The 18,119-nt window shown below is 34.7% G+C and overlaps 1 protein-coding gene across 1 annotated transcript in view; it reads right to left on the bottom strand.

Annotated features, from left to right (window-relative positions):
- Positions 1–18,119, bottom strand: part of LUZP2 (leucine zipper protein 2) — a 135,196-nt gene that overhangs the window by 22,319 nt on the left and 94,758 nt on the right. The window contains exons 7-9 of the mRNA XM_065755764.1: positions 17,566–17,628; positions 9,998–10,072; positions 7,799–7,963 (exon numbers count right to left, since the gene is read on the bottom strand). Of these exons, the coding sequence (XP_065611836.1) occupies positions 7,799–7,963; positions 9,998–10,072; positions 17,566–17,628 (303 nt within the window). The remainder of the gene's footprint in view (positions 1–7,798; positions 7,964–9,997; positions 10,073–17,565; positions 17,629–18,119) is intronic.

Here is an 18,119-nt window from a genome sequence, read left to right as displayed (position 1 = left end):
AAGAATGAGGAAGGACAGACACAGTCTGTAATGAATCACAGTCATGATTCAATCACTTAGACAAAGAGATCTCACCAATCACCATCTCTGCATTCCTCCATAACTCTATATGCAGCTGGTAGCTCCCCAGAGCCATGGACAATGAGAGTTCTGCACCAATTTCCTTTGTATTTTTGTTTTGATAATAGAGTACAAACTCCTCTCTCTCTCTTTTTTTTTTTTTCCCTGTTCTTTTAAATTGTCTATCATTTCTGATGTTTGAAAACAGGCTATCCATTCATGAAGAAAAAAATGTCAGTTTTACAAAACGTAGCATATATAAGTATCTTAGACTTGATTTTTCATTAGTTATTTGGGTTTTTGACTTTATAATACTTAAACTGAAGCAACCAAATTAACACATTGCTTCCCTAACAGTCTTGGTCCTCTGCATTCACCACAAAGGAAAAAGCAATTAGCCGAGGGACAATTAACACTGTATAACACATCTTACATTTCAGAGCAGCAGTAGTACATTGTGTCAGGATATGCTTTATAGGTAATTACAGCCTGCTCAGATGAACCCAAGTAGATATTGAAGTTACAGTCACAAACATGGGCATTTGCATTTTCAGGAAGACAAAACTCAGTGCCAGATGAATTATAGACCCCAGAAGGACAGACTCAGTGAACCCTTCTGAAGCAGGAGCTAAGTTTTCTAACTGAAGTCACATGGAAGGCTTTTTATTAATATTAGAAAAAGCAAGAATTCCAGCAAAGGCAGATTTCCCAAAAGTAACCTGTTTCCTTCCAATTCTCTGTTTCTTAATCTCATTAAAAAGTTCTTGACAAAAAAGTTGTCATCATGACTAGAGGTATACGAACAGGAACTAGGGCTACAGCTTTTAAAGAACTATCTCATAATATAGAGCAATGAAAAAGATTCAATATCATTGCTAAAACTCTTTTGTCATCACTTCAAACATTCAATTTAACCATCATCCACTCAAATTTAAGATTCTAACAAGCTTAGGCTTTCTACAAAAAAGCTTTTGTTTAATTGTTTTAATTGAATGTAAGCTTTTCCACTGATGGCATGTTTTTTCAGACTACCACTCCCTTATCCAAAATAAACTAAAGAACATTTTAGATATATACCATAATAAACTAAGGGGAAGGCATAGCTTAAAAATTATGGAAGGAAATGTCAGCTTTAGGTCAGTAAGTGATTCCTTACATTACTTGGAACTAAATTGAACTTAAATGCCTTAGGTCTATTCCGCTTTATTTATTTTTTAATGCTCAATGGTTCAGTGCAATAGTTCTAATCAAATTACTAGATTATTCAGTATACCCCAAATACTCAGCTGTCATGAATCAGTGATATTTTCCAAATCACATCCTTTCACAAATACAGGAAAAATAACAACTATTGCTAATGTTTCCCACTTGGCTTCATATATACAAAGTGAAGCTTTGTAACAGTATATTAATAATAGACCTCATTCACAGGACACCCACAACAGTAATTATCCTCAGCTACTTGTTCCCTATAACAAGACGAAGAAGTCAAAACACTAATTTATGAAATGAGGATAATTATTAAGATAATGTCACTGAAACTTGAATTATATTAATTATAATGACATTAATAAATGAAAATATTATTTTGGGATATGAACTAAAGAGATGCCAGGTACCTTTTTTTTTTCTATACCCCCTCATTTCCATTGATTATACTTACTGAAGAAAAAACATCTAAAACTAATTTACTATCAAGGGATCTTGCTAATAATGAAGACTACTTTCAAGTAAGCAATAAAATGAAAGAACTAGAGCTTTCAATTTAATGATCCCTGGTGTTAAATGTTTTCCAGCATGTAATAAAATTTTATTAAAAATCAGTCACTTGAAAAACTCTAGAAAAAGGTCTGTGGAAGCTTTCTGAGCAAATAAAATCATACTCAGTCTATGGCAAATTTGAGAAATAGAATATAAGAGGAAGAGTTGCTGTCCTCTTATGAATCTTCATTTAAGAAAAAATAATACAATATTATGGTTGGCATTGAGTTAATCATAATGATAATCAAAGTCTATAAGCCTAAAGAGAGCAACTAAAATGAAGGTACAGGTCATGACAGGAATCCTTCTGTAATTACATTACCTTTCATCTTTTTCAAAACAAATTTCTTACATTAGACTTGCAGATACTGTTAGTATCTGAGATTTCTACCATAAGAACCTTAGAAGGACACGAGCATTCCTCACTCACTTTAAAATTAAATTCTAGAACAATGGAAGGCATCATTTTCCAATAATTATTTTATAGTGTTTATGTATTAGGCAAGAGTTATGTCGTTACTACCTATTACTAACATTCCTGATTGCATTTTAGTAATTCTTTTCTTCTTTAATTACTGTTTCCCAATCCCAGTGCACATAAAACAAAGAACTGTAACTTCACATGCCAGTGATACCTCATTAACTGTCAGAAGACAAAGGTGGAAGAAAGAAACACGAGGAAAAGCAGAAAGATACCACAAAAGCAGTCTTCCTAAGGCCTTAATTAGAGCACAGTCCTTTTCCCTGTCCTTGACATTCTTACCATTTACCCATGAATGATCATGGATGTTTTATTTTTCATCCTGGGTTTCAACTTCTGTTTCTTCTGGTAAAGTTATGAGAGTGCCCACTAATCTTTTCTCCTCGGTCCCAAAACAGTTATTTTCTAAAGAGATGTTTTGGTTTGTATTATTCTGGGGTTAAAATTGACATGAAATAAGTTTTCCTCTATGTGTTTTTCATAATTACATATTAGAAAAGTTAATTATTAAGAAACAAAGAAAATTAAAATTGAAAGAAAACAGAGTAAGAGGAAAAAACTTCACTACTTGAGTTATCATGATCCAAGCTACCAGGAAAGTGCAGAAAGTGGTCTGGGTAACAGCAAGGAAGCATTCAGCAAAATCAACAGAAAATTACAACATAATCACTGTAAATATTCTGCTTTACAGAGCTTTGATTTTCAAAGTTCGTGAAAGAGAGACTGTATTAGCAAAAAGCATACACGTATATCAAATACGCAGTCTCTATCTCTAACTTATTTTTAAATTTGTCAAACTCACTTTGATTTTACCAACTGAACCCTGTCATATAATCTAGAGTAGGGTTATTACTGACAAAACTGGGAGTGCTTCCTGACACAATGCCATAACGTCAGTTCAAAATTTACTGCGTAAAGAAAAACAACTCCCATATTAAGTTTTCAGAATGTTGTAGCAGAGGTCATCACAAGTAAAAGTAAATCTGCTGCATAAGATTTTAGAATCTTAATCGTTCTTGTAAGGAAAAAAAAAAAAAAGAACATGCATGACTTTATTTTCATTGCCTCATAAATTTTTCAGCAATGGATTTGTAACTGTTTTGTTTAAGGGTCAGAATCTTCTTTTATGTTGGAATATTGTGATGCATGATCTGATTGGTAGAAGCTCTAATTTAGGAAATAGACAATTTCCTCATGTAATTTGTTCTGATTAAGGTTTGTTTGTTTTTGTTTTTTTTTTTATACTTACAGAGAGACAAAGATGAGATGATAAATTGCCGCATTCAGCTGGCTAATTTTTTTCATTAATCTGAACCTAGCATACTTGTCTTTAAGGCTATGCAACATAATTTTAAAATCTGACTAAAAAATAAGATGCTCAGTCCTCAAAAACGTGGACTAGGCCCAACTTAATCATTCTCAAGTGTTATTTATTCTGTTGAATCGTTTTTGTATATTTTGAAGAACACGTGTAATTATACATTCTTTTCCAATTTACAGTCAATTATCATCATAATATTCTACAGTACTAACATTTTACAGGACAGCTCTCATTCTTATCCTGCATTTCTTCTATCAAGATTGCTCACAGAAGTGGTGTTTGTAGGTGGTCCTTCTTTCAAGCCATGTGCAGGATGAGACAGGGGTGTTTTTTTCTTCACAGTTTGAAATTCTCGGCTATTTCTACTCTTAAAATACTGCAGTTCACAAAATACACCAAAAGCATAGGGCATTTATAATGAAAGAATTCATTTGGGTAATATGTGAAACAATGTTAGACAAAAAAACTCCCTAGAGCAAACCAGTTCCTGTTATTCTGTATCCTTCTCACTGCATTCCTCATTATTTGTATACTCAACCTTGCTACTACAAATAGAAGCTGTTTCTCCATTTAACATCTGATTTTGCTTTGCAATTAATATTCCAAATGATTGAAGTTGGGTTTTTTTGTTTGTTTGTTTGTTTTACATTTGGGGCACAAATATCTTCACGCTGCTCAAAGACACATGAATGACAACTATCATGATAAAATATTTATTAAGTAGAATGCTAGCACTTCCCAGAAATGAGAATTGAAACAAAGTAAGAAAGTGTTCCATCTAATGAGTCCACATATTTGGTAACAGGTCTATAACTTCAGAGTTGTTTGCTATGGCAAGCAACATTTAGTGTAGAAAAGGTTTTAATTGGAAGTCAGTACTAGAATTCACAGGATATCCCAATTCATGTTTCCTGCAGCAGGTAGCCTGGTAAATGTTACAATTTCCACCACTTAACATCCATTAACGATACCCTTCCAGTACCTAAATTGCTGTAAAGTTTCAGGTCCTTAGGCACTCCTTCAGAGATTTGAAAAGAAAGCAAAACAGGATGCCTGCCCTTCTCTTTATTTTTCTTTTCTTCATGAGCTTCTTCCTGGGAATGACACAGGACAATTGCTGCACCAGGCAACTCTAAATTCGCTTGGGAGCATATTGCACTTTGAGAAGACAGAATGGTTACTTGCTGGGATATTATGATGCTAAAAGAAACTATGTAATATAAAGAATTGTCAACGGTTCAGAAAGATCAAGACCTCATAGTTCAGGATTAATAAACAGCTTTCTGATTGTGCAGTTCCCTTTGGGGTGTTAAGAGTCACTGAACTTGCATGCAAACAGTCTTAAGTCTATTCTTAATGGTAGGTGCTTTTGTCAGTACCATCATCTGTGTTATGATGGCTAAAATGGATTTTGTCTGAAATATTAGTGCCAGTTCTGCCTTATATATTATTTACATATTAGCTCATTTAAGAGATCACAAAATGCGCTGCTTTTGATAAGTTTAAGGGAAATCTTTATAAGATTTAAAGACTTAAGAATTTCCCATTACCTACCCACTTGTCCAAATTACCAAACTATTCCAAATCAAAGAATCATAGAATGACTTCTTTTGCAGAGGACATTTAAGATCACCCTGTTGCCACCTCTCTGCTGTGGGTGATTTTGCTGCCCACCAGGTCAGGATCCCCAGAAAGCCATCCAATCTTGTCTCCCAGAAGCCATGCTGGCTGATCAGTTCATCTCTACATCTTGCATGTGTCTTAACATCTCTAAATTTCTAATATCAACTCAACAATTGTGGTGGTGTTGGCTCTTTTTTCTTATTTTTTGGACTAATTTGTTCTCTTTTATCCACTGATCTTTGTAAGTCCATGTATAACTCTTTATATTCCAATCTCTTAAAAGTCTAAAATACCTCCTTAGTAAATGTTTACAGTAAACTTTCACAATAATTTTAGTAGTTTACTTTCCTAATCATTCTTTCTGCATTGTATTCTTATCTTAAATATCTTCTCTGATGAGTACTCAGATGCCAGTTATGAATATAGAAATATAACCTTCTTATTTCCACTGTTTTTAATAGGAAGTAATCCCATAAATTTGTGTGTATCCAAGCAATACAGATGCCATACAATGGATTTAATTAAGTTTAACCATTTTAAAATAAAAATTTTAATTGGATGAGAGGATCTTTGAAGATATTTACCACACAAATGATTGTTTTTTTCTGAAGTTTTGACTCCTGCTAATCAGACAAGATGCTTAAGTTCCCATTTTCCAATAGGAAAACATATTTAAATTAACCAAATACATTTACATTCACCTAAATACAAGACTGCTATACTGAAATGTTTATGCAAATGTACTAGAGAAAGTATATATCTGTGCTTAGACTGAGTTGGTTTGTAAAATTAAAAAAAATAGCAAAGAAAATGTTACACAAGAATGGGTGTCATTCTTTAAAAAAAAGCTTCCCATAATACAGCTTTGATGCAGAGTATAATTCAGGACTGACTATGATGACTTGACAGCCTATTTCACAGTAGCAGATTTCAGTGGTTTTATAATCACAGATAATGCACAGACTTATAATAATGAGGTGTCAATATGGGGAAGAGCAGGACTGCAAATCACTATTTTTGCAGACATTTTCATGGCATATGCCATGTGCAGAGAAATGTGAGCTATGTCGATTAAAGAGGCAGTATAACTTAGGCACCCATGGGATATAGAGTAGTCAGTCTGCAGCATGGAAAATCTATTTGATAATAGAAAAAGAACAAAGACTATTTTGTGTTTCAATCAAACATTAAAAATCCAGTTCCAAACTGTACATTCCATTCCTTTGCCATGCTACAGGAATACTCATAAAACAAAAGAGAGATCAGATCCTTCAAAGCCTCTGAGCCCATATCAATCTCAAACACAGTCACAGTGGTATGTTAGGTTGTATTTTTCAGAGAACCAACATTCTCGTGACAGAGATGCAAACATCTGCAACCAAAAGAGGAGGGTAGTAAGAACAAAAAAGACCATTTGATTGCCTGATATCCCAGGGTAAAACTCTGTCTGTATGTCACGCAGTAAGAGTCCACTCTCCATCAGAACATAGAACTAGTAATCTTAATCTAAAAGTTAACTCATATTCTAATGGGCTTTTTGCAATTAATACACTGATTTGTTTCCAGAGGTAATTTGCAAATTGAGCCTTCTTAATATTAAATAGCTATGGAACCTACAATCGTGCTAAGAGCTGCAACTCGAGATGCAGTTTTACAATCAGATTCTGAGTTCTGAAATTATATTTCAGTTCTAATTACGTACAGAATGACTACAGATTTTTTGCTTCAATCTCTGTACTAATAGTGCTTATCAGCAGCTGCTATATAAAAATACAAATCAGCTGTGAGTCAGCAATTCCTTTTTATATTTCTGAAAAGACATTTGGAATTTAGGAGGACGTGATATTCTCCCTCCATCATACTGCTGTAAAATTTCCTTCCTTAGCCTTGGTCTAAATTTATTGAATCACTTGAATAGATGAGCAAAATGCAAACCAGAAGATGGAAATTATCAGGATATCCACCAATTATAGTAAATTTTGACTGTAAAAAAATGCTTTAGTGTATTGAATCAAATCACATATCAAAGCAGTTTTTTAATCATACTTCCTCCTGAACTTCAGTTCCTATTCCCTGGACATATCATGCAAATCAAATATTCCCTGGCCTATTATAGCATCCCTTTTGGCAAATCCTGCTTGGGTGTCCCAACCTGCTTCACACTTCTATATTGGCCTATATATTGTGGCCTTCTTTGAGAAACACAAAATCTGCTACACTGTTCAGTGCTATATTACTACAGACACACAATCTGTGTCCACCAGGTAAACCATCTTATAGATTTGCATTCTCATTTTAGGTGTAAATCTGTCTTCCTTGTTGATTTGCTACACAGACACAGTCCATTTAGCAAGCAATGGACAGAATTCCATTTTGCAGCAGAAAAAGTACATATTTCCCAACTTTGTACAAGTTTACTGACATCAGCAAGAGGCCTTCAAAATTTATCCTAATCTTACAATGAATTTAAAATCCTCTTTAGTTCCACTTTGATGGCCTTACAGGGCTAACTCTCAGAGAAGCCTGAAAACAAAGCGAGGGAGAAACCATACCTTGGTGCTTGTCACAGGAAACGGAATTTTTGAGCCCTTTGTAGCTGGGGATGTCAGTTTCTCTGCTGGTTTTGAAGGGATTTGATGGCTAGTGGGAGGCTGATTGTGCAGAACGAAGGACAGGCAAAGCTTCACAGTCTCCTTCAGAGCTTTCAGCTGTGACTCCTGGGGAAAATCAGAAATCATCATTTCTCTGAGATGTGCTATTAAGAACAGAATTGCTTTTTTCATCTATCTGTATTAAAGCAAGCATTTACAAGCAGCAACTGTTTCTATTTTTTTAATTAGTGCAAGAATTTAAGATTGCTTTTCGTGGCTTTTAAACAAAGAAGTTGCTGTGCATTAACTACTAAGAAGTCCTTGCCCTCTTCCCTTTCATCTATATCAGCTGCTGCTAATACTTATTAAAGATTACTTTATCATTAAAACAAGAAATATATAACCTATCAAATGTCATTAAGTCCAAAATTCAGCTATAACAATTAACTGAGAGAGGCAGATATTTGCAAGCATTGCAAAGACACAGACTTCACATGGAATCTTGTTTACAATATTCAAAATAATTTGTATTTTTCCACACTATAAGGACTGATTTTAAGGCAACAGAAGGATGACTTCCCTCATGTACATACAAGTGCATACTATGTTGTTGCTCTGTACAGTAGGCAAACCACAGGCTTTTCCACCTGTTAAGAGTATGACTGTATGCACCCATTACTGTACTTCAAACCAAGCTAAACCTTTTAATTGGTAAATCAACTTCTATCCTCATAATTTCACTATGGCACTATGCTTAATTTTAAAGAAACTGCTAGTTTGCAAAGATTCCCATTTGAACAGACATTATCTGCAAAAACACTCTGACAAATTTGATGCATATCAAGGAATGCTTTCTGAAGTCAAAAGAGTGGAATTGAAAAAAGTCTGCCACGTCAACAAAATTAAAACTCAAACAGATTCTGTTAGAAAGGCTAGTTATGTGATAGCAAAACTGATTGCAAAAAAATTCAAAACCATTTACAGATGCTGAGTTTATTAAGCAACATCTGAAAAACATGGCAGATATAATGTGTTGTGATTAAAAAAAAAATGGATTTTTCCTAAAATCAGTTTGTCTCACCAGATAAACTGAAGAAATGGGAAAAAAATATAAAAGGCAATTTGGAGAGTAAAGCTGCTAATTTCAAATGTTATACTTTGGTAAGAGATGAAAGTACTGATGCTACAGATAACAGTTCAACTCACCATTTTCATCTGAGGTATTGATGATGAACATAATGTCACTGAATAAAAAGATGCTATGGTGCCATTAAAATACACAACTAAAGCTCTTGATTTGTATGAAGCAGTAAAAATTACATTTAAGTGATTTGCTTTAACTCTTATCAACATCTGGTATAGATATTCTGATATATAGATATATACTATCATCTACGCAAGCAATATTTAAAAACAAACATTACTAAGAGAAGCCTTATACCCTTCCAAAAGAAAAATACTGTTTTATGCCTACTTATAGTCACAGTTTGAGATTCAATCACACAATTATTCATTTCCAAAACCACGAACTGCTATCTACATGGATCCCACTCCTACTGTATGTGCAAGCACTGTCAAAGCAGTTAAGAAAACTTTCTGAAACTTGTACTTTCAGAGCGTGCAAACAATGACACCATCCAAAGACTCTCTCAATGATAATTTGCCAGAAGATGATGACTCCAAGCTTCTGGAAAGCCTACAGAATCATAACCTAGCTCTAACTTAAAATCCCATATTGTTTACCAGGAAAGAAACATAGGGTCCGAGAATTCGGTTGTGTGTGCTGTAAATCTCCTTTTAATATGCAGACTAAATTCCTTAATAGCATTCTCATTACAAGTTCTTGATGTTAAATGTTCTTTCTTTTCTCCTTTACTACCTCTCTGCATAGTAATGAATAACTGCTTTGAGAAGATATTTAGCACAACCATTGTCCTCTTGTCATTGCCACAGACAGCACATTGGCACCAGTGTGTTGCGCATGCATGTGAAGAGAGAACGCACTTAATTTTTCAATTCACGTTTGGAACAGCTAGACATACCAGCAAGAAACACCTGTTATATCATCAGAAACACATAGCTTTGGATAATGCTACTGTGTTAATTTATGTTGAAGGCATCTTTCTGATAAACATGCTTACATCACGTTACACTTCTTACTTCATCAAGGGCTGCCTTTTCCAATTCATCTTTTGCAACTGCCAGTTTCTGCTCCAGATCTGTTAGCTGTTGTGCCTGTGGAAATAAAGAGAAAGCTAATGTCATCTACATTGTAATTTTTTGGCTTTTACATGGCACAATGCTATTTGCCTGCAGGGTCCAATGGGAGGTGATATCACAAGAGATGTCGCTTTTCAGCATTAGCCATAGGCTGTACTGGCTGACAAAAAAACAACAGAAGTCTGCCATGTGTACTTCCCTGATCACGTAAAGAACTACTTAGTCACATTTTACAATAGGATTATACCTGTATCTGTGGATTAATCAGAGCAGTCACACTTTCATTAGTCAAAAATCTGTACGAGACAATCTCGCTTCAAAGCAGAGACATTTGTTCAAATCCCTTGAGAATGCATTCCATAATTCCCACTGCATCCCATTTCTTAGAGCTTAGTGACTCTTACTAGTCACAGTCTCACATACAAAAAAGAATGGACTGCTGGCTTGGCTCATCAGCATGCAACAGGATTGAAATACTGAAATACTGAAAGAGTCCTTTGATCTCATTTTCTGCAGTTTAAAAGGAGTAACCACATGGGTCGTTAAGGGGAAAAATAAAGTAATTTATGTGTAAGAATTTTCCTAGAGTTCAGCAACATTTATGCTTGCTAGTAAATGTAGTATATAACACTGCCAATAAGCTCATTTCTTTGAAAGACTGAAAATGAAATTTGGCTTCGACACAGAGACAATACTCATTTGATACTAGGACTGGGCAAAGTAATTTCTCACATCACTAAGACTGCAACTATTGTTACACGGTAGAATACTTTTCCCCACTACAGTTATACAGATTCATACGCTTCCAATGAATGAGAAACAACATTTGAAAAACAATATATATAATTAGATAATTTCCATTTCCATTAAGAAAGAAATTATACAACATAGCACTTATATGATAGATGAGAAGCCAGGATGTCATCTCTGGTGGTGTGTATTCCTAAAGGCTTAGGATTATATGGAGCATGATGAGTACTAGTATCCATATCCTTATGTCTGTCCAGTATTTCGATGGATTGACTTTATCGGCATCTTTCATGTATGTTTTTTTTTTTATTTCAGAGATTACTGAACCAAAAGGTAGTTGACTCAGCAGAAATAAAGTGATAATAAAAATTTGATATTAAAAATGTTTCTGTTTTGGAATGATGAATTGCTCACTTACAAGTAGTGATGACTGTTTACAACTTAGTCCCCATTGCAGAATGATCTGATTTTTTTTTTTCTGATATCTTTTTTATCTATAAAGCCTGAATTCTTATTGCAATAGTTCCACTGATGTTTTAATTAAAAACATTTTGAAAGAGCCTGTTCAATTACAGTGGTTTAGGTAGTTTATAAAGTAAATGTGCAAAATGACAGGAGGACTGCACAAGGCCAATTTTCATAAGGAGGAAAAGACCGCTGCAGAGCGTGGTCTGGGAAAACTTCAAAGTATCTTTTCTCTTACACAGTCTTACAGAATTGAATTTCACTGACAAAACTGAGATAAATCAATTGCTCACCCTCTGCAAGAATGAGCTGAGCCATTTCTGTCTGTGAAGAGCACTTTTCCAGAACAAAGGAATATACTTGCCTACATTCATCACGAACTGTATTACACATAACATCTATATTTAAATTCTTCCAGGCATTGTAAGTATTAAAAAAAAAAAAGGAAAATGGAGGAAGAGAGAAAAAAAAAAGAACTGAAAAAAAAGAAAAAAAAAGAAATTAAGAAGGGACAAGCACGATTTTCAAGTAGAGAGAAATCCAAAGTGATATTAAATTTTTTGCAGCGATTAATTGAGACCAGAGTGAACTATTAAATATCAAAACAACATGAAGGCAACATTCACGTGCCTTTGTTCTGATACTTTTGAACATTCAAGAATTTACAGTATTCATATTGATATAATTACTGCATTATTCAAATTTCTCAGTCACACAGTAACAATAGCTTAGTGAGACAGTAGTTAGCAGTACTATACTTCTAGCATTAATGATATCAAAAGAAAATAAGAAAGACCTTAATTAAGGGCCTTGGAGAATTTCTAGCTTTAATTTGTCCTAACAACATGATCTTTTGTAAAGTTGAATTGATTTCAGTAACATTATCGCATTCTAAAAATCAATAGATAAACAGATGAATATTCATGTAAGAATAGCCTCAAACACAAGTAAAATCTACAATATACTTCCTCAGCCATCGACATGACTGCTTTGAAGAACACACTATTATAATTTTCTTCCCGCTGTTATGATGACCTCTGACAAACAAGGAGAGTCCTTGAAGAAAATACACCTACTTTCTAACAAATGGTGAAAATATTATAAATTATTACACTTCAACAGGAAAAATCAGCTCTCCTCAGGATCACGATCCTGGCTGTCACACATCACCAGGCACAGCGACTCTGGTGGAAGAGCATTAATTACTGATTAAGCTATTAAGCTTTTAATTTTACTGATTGCTTAATTACCTTGTATTGCAAACACTTTCAAAGAGGAATGTCATCAATCTAATTATCTGGCTTTCCATAGAAATGTGTATACAAATAGAACTAGAGCATGAAATTCAAACCACTCTGTAAGTTCCAGGCCTGCAGAGAACCTCAACTGCACATACAACCATGAAATCACTTGGCCTATTACTCTAAAATCTTTAATAATAAAAACTCAAAGACAATCATCCCTGAGCTAAGGATGAAGAACAGTTTGCAACACCTGTAGTCATGATGCATTCTCCTTCTACACTCAAAGGCACTGACTACAAGAGCACAAATCATAGTTCAAAATAATTACTCAAAACTTTATGACTAGAGTCATTTCTTAAGGTCTGGGGCTGATTCCACAACGTATCTTTGACCCTCTATTTTAATTCTTCCTCTCCAAATTTTGGTCTCTCCTAAAAATTTTTAGGCATTGTTTTAGACAAAAGATTGGTTTTCTAACATCACTCTACATAATTACAGATTGAGCAGACTTTCCCCTCTGTGATTTCTTATCAATCATATTTGTGCATCACTGCTTCTACTGCTTTAGGAAATGTTATCAAATCCCTAAAGAGCCATGTTTTATTTGCTATATATATCATTCATGAACAGAACAGCAAACTAATATTTACTCATCAAATGTTATGGTGACATCAAAGCACAACTCTGCGTGTGACAGAAGATCCTTCTCTTCACTAAATTTGTCTAGACAAACTGGAGAAAATAGAATGACGTTCTCTGAAGATGAGTGCAAGATGGTAAACACAGACAGGAATAATCACTGAAACAAATACAGAATATAAAACAGTAGGGATGATGACTCAAGATGATATCACCACGGAATGTGTCATGTATTTGCAAAAGCAGCAAAGAACACCATGTACACAGAGTACACAAGTGTTCTAACTCTACTCAGTATGGATGAAATATCCAGCTGGACTTCTGTGGCCACTTCAGGGCACTGTAAGTGGGCAGAGAACAAAGAAAATACATTCAGATGAGAATAAAGCCCTGCATTAATTGTGTGCAAATTAATCCTGATGAGAATTTAAAAAAATAAAAAATAAAAAAATCCAATCCCTACCTGCATTAGTTTAAAACATAGGAACTCTGGGAGGGTAACAGGATAAGAATTGCAAAATATAGCTATAAATGAAGAGGAAAAAAGCCTACATTCTACGTCTATCATTGCTAGTTGATTTCCTTTTCAGTAAAGTAAACTCAAGTGAGATATAAAAAATAAATCATTTCTTACTTTTCAGGCCAAAGCAGCACAAATACATAGGTTGAACTGCTGCAGGCTTCTTAAAACAAGCTGGATAAACATTGTGAAAGAATAAAAAACACATAATTGAACCTTCTCTGGTGTAAGAAAATAAGGAATGTCCTCTGTGTTTTCCATACCCTCCTGAGAACATAGTTTTTAACAAAACTCAAGTGCTGATGGGGTCTCCATAAATATTTAAGAATGTACTTTTCTGACACAGTAATTATTAAACAATCTTGCTTATTTGTGCACTTCATAGGAAAAAATCCATAAGAATATTTTCAGACTTCATTTCTTCTACCACATTGGACTCTGCTTTTGTCACTGATGCTCTTAAAGGGCATTTCCTTTTGCCACCTTTTCCTTCAACATGTGATTTCTGACAAAGTCAAGGGAGATCTGCTGGACAACATTTCCATTTCTGAAGTCTTTGCTTAAAAAATGCCATACATTTAATGTGTAATAATTTGTATTTTTCTTCCAGATCCTATTCAATTCCTCTATGTAATGAAGTCAACCTATAGCTTGTAGAACTTTGTCCTAATCAAGTCAATAGTCAAAAATCTCTCTCTCAAAAAAAAACCCAAACCAAACCAAATAGTCGAATGTTTTGTATTACACTATGTTTAAAGCAGCTATTTGTTTTGCTTCTCCTACGCAGCATGGCTAAATTTCCCCAGGGAGGTTGCAGAAGAGTCAGATGCTGAGGAAATGTACTGGAGGAACAAACACAAGGCAGGCTAGAGACTGACTGGAAGTGAGAAGAGCAGTCATACACTCTTGGAAAGACTGATATAACATGTCCACACGAAACTACTCTGAGACTCCTCTTATCAGCAAGGTACAACACTTGGATTTACTGTTACAGGGCAGTGTGAAAACTCCATTAAAAACAAAAGTACCATTTTCATGTTATATAAATCTAAGTGTAAAGTTTAAAGAAAACAATATATATTTTTACCCCAAAAGGGCTATTTTAAAAGAAACACAGGAACATAATGAAGAAACCTTTACAGTGTGTTAAAATGAACTCTTTTTTTTCAACATGAGTCCAATTGAATTCTATAGTTGACAATATTAATAAAAGGAGAGGTAAATAATGGGAAAAGTGAACGCATATTATGAAATGGATGGATTTCAGCCAGGCTTGACTGCCTACAAAAATAGAGCTGTACTGGAAAAATGAACATTCTTGCATTTTTGTACATGTGTAAGCACACAGAGTATTTCTGAAAAAGGTTCTGAAAGGTATAAAATTACTTATTTATTGGTATAAAATTACTTATCTAATTTATTTCATACCCATGTAAAAATGTCATTTATATTTAAATGCTTAACACAAGTGTTCTGTGTTAAATTCTGTACTGGTTATCTGTGTCCTCCTCTTATTCTTTAATCATTCCACCTCCATCACAGAATCACATAGAGAAATAAATACTTTCCAACTTCAGGACACAGATTTACTGTGGCATGTAAGTAAATTCTGCTAATATGTTTCAAAACACATACAGTAGAATTTGTTTTTCATTAGACAAAGGAGTGGTGCATTTACTGCGCCCAGCCAGTGTGAGACAAAAGCAATTCCACAATTTTGTTTTACTTGGAGTCTATTTACCATACCACAAGCATAGTTCAGAATGTTTTCCATACGCTCAAATAACAAAATGATTGGTGCAGCACGATGCACTTTTAAAGAATTTGGAAAATGGTTTTGACTATAAATAGCAGACTACAGTTAAGTCTTTTAAACACATCCTTTGTCTCTTCCATATAAAGTCAGTTCAGCTATTTCTTAGGTACTTTCTTGTAACAAGTGCTTAAAATAATGAAATATTTTTAACCCGCCTTCACTTTCTTATACAGATCTCTGCACTTTGAAACATAAGAAGAGTAAATACAGACCAAATATGAAGAACCAGTGTTTTATTTACTAATACTTATTAAGTTACTGTCACACAATGTTAAAGCTAGACATAATTCACTGAGTATTACAGGAGACACTTGCCATCATAAAAACAATTACAGACTGACTTGGGTTGGAAGGGACCCCAAGGATCATCATATTCCAATGCCCCTGCCACAGGCAGGGCCGCCAACCTCCAGATCTGGTACTAAACCAGGTTGCCCAGGACCTCAGCCAACCTTGTCCTGAACACCTCCTGGGATGGGGCATCCACAGCCTCTGCCAGCATCTCACAACTGTAAGACAACTTCCCCCTCTCCTGTTGAAGCTATGTTCAGAGCTACAGAAAAAACACAATCTCCCAAATTATCATTGTCCAGTAAAGCAGGCAGAAAGCACAAGGTTTAATGGAACGGGATCCCAGTGGGAATGGGGAAAGAGTAGAAGTCCTCTTACATAGCAGAAACTAGGAACCAGGAAATGATTTTCATGCTATCCATCCACTGCTTTGATCACAAAGCATGAGAGTTTCACAAAATAGCCTCAAACAGCAATGATAGCATGGAATCCATCCTGCTGGTATCAAAGCAACCAGAAATGAAATGAAAAAGCATCTGTTCTTGCTCTAATTTTGTACCCCCTTCTTTACCACACAGTTTCCACTCCACTCGGTGTGTCTTCAGAACTGAAATAAATACAGATTAGCAAATTGAAATGTCTCTTTCCCACATCTTACACGGCTACGTGGGAGGATAACACAAGGGTTTTTTTTTGTTACATTTTCTTTTTAAATGAAATTTCTTTTAGTCAGGAATACTAACAGTTCTGTCTGCACGGAAAGGATATAGCAAATGAAGATACCAGCTATCTATCACAAAACTGAAGAGTGGAGAGATGTTTCAGGTATTTGCACATTAACTTCTCAGGTGACAGGACTTCAGAATAATTTTCAAGATTCATTAACATTATTCATCTAATGTTCTCAAAGAGCTTTTAAATAAATTAGTTCATAATCTCCCCCAAAGGCAAGTAAACATTTTCCCTATTTTACAAGTCAGAGCACTGAGAGCAGAATGCACCACAACTAACATGGGACACACTTTGTGTCTGGTAGCTTTTGTATTATTTTGTATGCCTTCCAGAGGAAACTTGGACCTTGTATTGACTTGGAGTTACTTTGTAAGTAACTCTATCCCCAAGCACTTTGAAAATGACTATTTATCTCCATTTTTTAATGCAGGGAATGAAAGCACTACACAATTAGAAGCCTCCAGACACACAACCTCAATTTTAATTAGCCTAAGATAGAGACCTAAGCTTACTACAAACTTAAAACTTCACTCTAAATGCTGATAACAAATTTATTCTGCCATGGATGTCAAAGGAAAAAAGAATATCCACCTATTAATTATTCAACTCTTTAGTTAGAAAGGTGAAAAATATGTTAAAGAATCTACAGAGTAGGGCAATAGATTTTGGTCACCAGCAAGGAACTAGAACACTGTTTTATCTTAGCACAGAAATAGACACTCCAAGTATTTTCCACTTGTCTATTTAGAAAGCTATCAAATACTATTTTAGGCTTCGAAAGTTCTCTTCTTTGCCCTAGAAAGCAATACAATAAAAAACACTGTCCCAATTAGAGTGGTCTGCCAAAACCAAAGAAAATCCACAGAAATCCACAGCATTTCTGAAAATACATTATGGCATTAAAATTGTCTTTGGTCTTTTAGGTTCTTTTCAGTATGGAGAGAATTAAATTATTCTTGAAAACTAATGTAAGCTGTTATGATGCTATGCTCTCAGATTACTTCAACGTCATAGCAACTTCAGTATCTAAGCTGTGTTGAAATAAACTCACCTTAAAAATCAAATCTTTTTTCCCATAACGAAGTTCTTTCAGCTGGGCTTGGATCTTTTTTGACTGAAAGCAAGGATAAGAGAATCAATGTTCTTATTTCTTTAAAATATTTGCTTTTGAGACCAGAATAAAAACAGCAAGTTCTGACAGCATGAAAGCATAACTGGAGGCATCAACTTCAAAACAACCTTCAGTGCACATTAAAACTATTTCAATCAAAGACTCATAAAGGTTCCTCTAAGATCATCAGTCCAACCATCAGCCCGTTGCTACCACACCGATTAAACACATTATTCATTGCACAGTCTGGGAGAGTACAATGAAGCATGAGCCTCCTGGTAGGCAAGTCTACCCATGAAAGATGTTTGATCTAATTATTAAAACAATATAAATTTCACGTTTATTATCTTCGGTGTTTAGAACTCAGTTAAAGAGTAACAAATGCACTGTCACCTCTCTGGCTTGCATCACCTAAATCTGGCAAAACGACAAAATAAAAGAGGTTGTTCTGTAACATCTCTGCTTATTCTAGTATTACTGACCCACTTAAAATC

Source organism: Cyrtonyx montezumae, unplaced genomic scaffold (genome assembly GCF_038088225.1).
Source record: "Cyrtonyx montezumae isolate F1298 unplaced genomic scaffold, pur_monq_1.0 scaffold_10, whole genome shotgun sequence".
NCBI classification, from domain to species: domain Eukaryota; kingdom Metazoa; phylum Chordata; class Aves; order Galliformes; family Odontophoridae; genus Cyrtonyx; species Cyrtonyx montezumae.
Note: the sequence above shows the minus strand (reverse complement) of the source record. Positions and strands in the feature narration are given on the sequence as shown.